The sequence below is a fragment of the Leguminivora glycinivorella genome, chromosome 16 (assembly GCF_023078275.1).
Source record: "Leguminivora glycinivorella isolate SPB_JAAS2020 chromosome 16, LegGlyc_1.1, whole genome shotgun sequence".
Lineage (NCBI taxonomy): Eukaryota > Metazoa > Arthropoda > Insecta > Lepidoptera > Tortricidae > Leguminivora > Leguminivora glycinivorella.
Genome location: NC_062986.1, coordinates 14,775,932 through 14,780,484, shown reverse-complemented (window position 1 = coordinate 14,780,484; position 4,553 = coordinate 14,775,932). Strand labels below are relative to the sequence as shown.

Genomic DNA, 4,553 nt, shown 5'->3' with positions numbered 1-4,553 from the left:
TAAAAAATCTCGTATCTCACGCTGTTCCTCAAAGTTAAAACGCAGTAAGTCTATATGCATTCCATACATACTTACTACAATTTTCTTTTCCCCTCACTAGCTCGGAAACACGTGTTTTGTCCTTTAATACCAGCGGGTAAAAACGCATTTTATCCACTAGTGGGTAAAGTAATTTGTCCTTGAATAAAGTCAAATTGACTGCTTTAAAATTGATAAAAGTAGGTGAATCTAGTAATAAAGATGATTTACCACCTGTGCAACTACTGGAAGCAGTGATAAATGCATTTTTTGCGTTGTAGTTTCCTCGCTGTAGTGAGGGGAAAAGTTTTGTGTTACACTCGGGTGCAAATGTATTTTACTTCTCGTGTGTTAAAAAACTCGCAAGTTCGGGATTCTATTCTCGAACCACTCGCTTCGCTCGTGGTTCAACTATAGAATCCTTTCACTTGCTCGTTTTTCAATTCCACACTCGGCGTTAAAATACAACTTTGCCCCCTTGTATAACAAATAACTATTTCATTGACAGACGAAGATACAAGTTTTTTTTAAAGTAGTGACGATATGTATGGTGACAGAGTTGACTTAAATGCTCCGTCTAGAAGTTGAGGTGGTGTATGCTGCAATACCAATTTTTTTTTAAACCCCTTAATTGCTAAGAGTGGCACTAAATCTTGAAGTGGAAGTGTCGCACTCTTATGTTCGCAGCGTATCCATCATAATTATTCACGTTAGAGGCTGGTGATGAATACCCTATAAAAGTAATACTAATAAATCATTCATCGCTGTATGCGGATCTGTGTAACTTTAATATGTTCTCGACACGCACTGCCGATTATGACGGATGACACATGACCAATGACTCGTAGATAACACAGTTACGGTTACATAAACAAAACAAGATTATTGTTGTTACATTTATTTATAGTTTGTATATTTAAAAACAATTCTGGTGGGATATCTCACAAGCCTTGAACTGAATCCTTGATAAGTAGTCATAATAACAGGTTACTTTTCACTTTTTAGTATCCGTGTGTCTGGTAACCGCCACCGTGGTTGCCATGGGCGCCACCGTAACCACCCTGACCGTGTTGTCCAAAGCCTCCTTGACCGCCTTGACCGAAACCGCTGTCGTGACCGAAACCGCCCTGACCGTGCTGTCCAAAGCCGCCTTGGCCCTGGCCGTGCTGACCGTGTTGTCCTTGACCACCTTGACCGCCAAATCCTCCTTGTCCAAAACCTGAGTCCTGCTGGAATCCTTGGCCGTGCTGACCTTGTCCTCCGTGTCCATTGTGTCCGAAACCTACGTCTTCATGAATACCACCCTGACCACCCTGACCGTAGCCACCCTGACCGCCGTGACTGCCGTGACCGCCGTGGCTACCTCCGTAACCACCATGCTGAGGGTAACCTGTAATATCAAATATACGAATTAATTATGTGAAGTCAATCGTGCAGTACTTAGTTTGTTTATTTTTTTTCTAGGATTCCACGACAAAATATAAAATCGGGTACCCTTATAGTTTCGTCATGACTTCCGTAGTAGGTCCGTCACAGGTCACAACTGTTTTACGTACAAACTATATAATAAGTATAGGTACTATCAGATATTTATTTTATTTAAAATTTGAATGTAGATGCATTCTGTGAGCTGCTGCTAGGTTTAAAAGTTTTAGAAGACATAAACTTACTAGCTTAAATTCGAAAACCGCGGAATGCTCCATACAAAATTCACCCCCCCCCCCATTTTAGAGAAGTGGGGGGTAAGAACGAGACAAAAAGTAGCCTATGTCACCTTCTATCCCTTCAACTATCTCCACTTAAAAATCATGTCAACCCGTCTCTCCAAACAAACAGACACACACACTTTCGCATTTAAAATATTCGTATGGATACTTTCAAGGGGCAATTGAATTAATTTGTTAATAAATCCTAGATATACAATCAAAATAAATATTTAACGGGACAATTCAATCAGATAAATATTTAATTAATACAATTCAACGGGACTTGACGAAATGCTCGCAAATGAGAAGGAAATACTCACCAAGGGCCACCACTGCCAGAGCCAGGACTACGCACGCGATCTGTCAATAAACAAAAATGTCATTTCTTTATATGTAAACAAATAACATAATATTTCTAAACTAAACCGATATTAGTGTACCAGTAGATGCCACTTTCAATCTTAAGTATTTGTCAATAAGGGCATTTACAGAATTTGGGTCACCCCAATTAGCGTAATTTATTACCAAAAATTAACTCGCTGTCAGTTTTGTGACGACAATTAAGCATTAAATCTGGGAACCGATTTTTTGAATTTCGAACGCACGAATTCGCTGTTCGGAAGTCTGTGGAAAACGGTGTAATGTAATTTTTTAAATCTATTGGCTATGACCACTCGTTTTCGCTTCTGTTAGTAGAATATAAATAGCTAGTAGTGGAGATATTATTGAACGAAATTCACGAAATCGAATGGCCGACATTCAAAAATCGGCCCCCTGTCTAAAAATGTACTTTTTTCACATTTTGAATGTAAATTATTACTTAAAGTTTATATAATTAACACAAAAAATAATATATAAATATTTTTACTTATTGTTTCATGCTTAATTATCGTCACAAAACTGACGCTTACGCTTACGCCAATTGGGGGTTCTGAAAATAACAGCAGGGTTAGCACATGATTGCCGCAAGATGATGTCGCCGCAAGATATGTAGACTTACCCGTCCTTATGTCATACAATTAGAAGAAGACGTGTGATCTATCACGCGGCGACATACTCAGGCGCCAACCATGTGCGAAGGTTGCAAGAAAATGTCACTTTGATCCCTCTTAGAAGAGAGGGAATGTGCCAACAAGCAGAGGGAAAACAAGGCCCTTTTCCGAAATGGTGAATGTAAAATATCTTAAGAGGCTCCACACGGTTTTCATCCATTTTTGACAAGTTTTGAGTTGAAACTCCTTTTGATATAATTACAGATAGAATTATAAGACCAACGGCCATCGGTTCTTCAATCTTTTATCTCTATTTGTCATATTTAAAAAAAATACTTATTTTTTAATGATATTTTTCAACATGGTCCAAAAAACACTTTCATAGAAATTGTTTTTAGTGAAGGGTGTCACATACATGAAATCGACATGTTTGGATTTACCTTTGACTTTTCTAAAAATTCAAGAGAGATTTTAATTTTACAATAATAAAAACAAAAGTTACGACCAAAAAACCAGTTTTTGACTCTAAAATTGTTTAACTTTGATACCAAATATCACAGAAACAATGAGCTGTGAAGTAATTATGAAATACTATTTTTTTTAGAGACTATGCTGTTAATATGGCTTTAGGAACTATCCTAAATATCATAATATCAATGGATTCAAATCGAAGGTCATTGGCGCAGGGAACGCCCTTAACATGTCGCTCGCTTGGTGATAAACGGAGTTAACTCAAAATTCTCAAAAAATCGGTTTTTGTATTAAAACAGCCTATCACCGAGAGTACTATACGATTTCTTTCTTAAACCGGCTTAAACCGCGCGTTAAAAAGAGATAGCACACAATGTCCCGTTTTACTTTTACAGACAGGGTATATTTCGATTCATGCTAAAGTAGCCAACTTTAGTCTTGATCCGACTCGATTGCGAAGAAGACGTTACTTTCGTGTTTCATTTCAAGATAAATCTTTGTTGACCAGGCAAGTAACAAAACTACTTTTTGTAAAAAAATGGAACATTACAAGTTAGTGCGTTTTACAAAAAAATATCACAAAAATAAACTGGAGCAATTCAGAATAAATCACTTTACTACAAATAATAATTGAAAATAAAATGGAGTATTGAGCAATATAGACCAGGATATCATAAAGAATTTGGTGATAAAGGGCACCTTTAGGAGTTGAGCCTTTTTATCATAAAAATATTTCATTATGAAGCGTAACAATCCTGTAACTCTATTTTCAAAGTCTCATAAATGCTAAAAAACACATTTAAATAAACAATCTTTTATTACATTATAATGTATATTCTATACACAAAGAAAATAATAAAACAAACAATGATTATGTTATTAAAGTCTTCACAATTATTCATAGAAAGTGACATGCGCTAAAGAGAATATCTTTAAACACGTTTTGCCACAATTCTCGTTTTTTGTCTTATTCCCGTTTATCACTAAGCGAGCGATGTATATATGTTTTAAATTATTATTATATTGTAATAAACAAATAAACTCACTTTGAAAGCCATCGTGTATCTCTTGAAGTTATGTCTCAAGCGGACCCATCTCAATGTTTATATACCCCACGTTATCTTAAAATTTAAGACATGGCCTCTGTCTACGCCTGTTTTTGTTTACATACGTAAATTCGATTCCGTTGAATTGATATCTTTCTCGGCTAACGGTTAGTAGGCTGGGGTTATAAAGTTATTTGTAAAATACATAGTTAGCAAATTATGTTTTATTTTCTATATTGGGTGACCCAACTTTTTAACCGGCTCAAAACTATCTGTAGGTTTTAAACTTAATTGTAAAATTAATTTCAATTTCTTGTCAA

The 4,553-nt window shown here is 36.0% G+C and overlaps 1 protein-coding gene across 1 annotated transcript; it reads right to left on the bottom strand.

Moving 5' to 3' along the window:
• Positions 1-900: 900 nt before the first annotated feature.
• LOC125234537 (glycine-rich protein DOT1-like) lies at positions 901-4,324 on the bottom strand. The gene is made up of 3 exons (XM_048140815.1): positions 4,234-4,324; positions 2,045-2,084; positions 901-1,408 (listed from the first exon to the last, which is right to left on the bottom strand). Exons 1-3 carry the CDS (start codon positions 4,243-4,245, stop codon positions 1,020-1,022), a joined length of 441 nt encoding a protein of 146 aa, XP_047996772.1. The 5' UTR covers positions 4,246-4,324; the 3' UTR covers positions 901-1,019.
• Between the last annotated feature and the right edge of the window lie 229 nt (positions 4,325-4,553).

Excerpts from the sequence above, each read along its gene's own strand:
- LOC125234537 (XM_048140815.1), bottom strand. Across the intron at positions 1,409-2,044 it reads TCTGGCAGTGGTGGCCCTTG|GTTACCCTCAGCATGGTGGT; the intron begins GTGAGTATTTCC and ends TTGATATTACAG.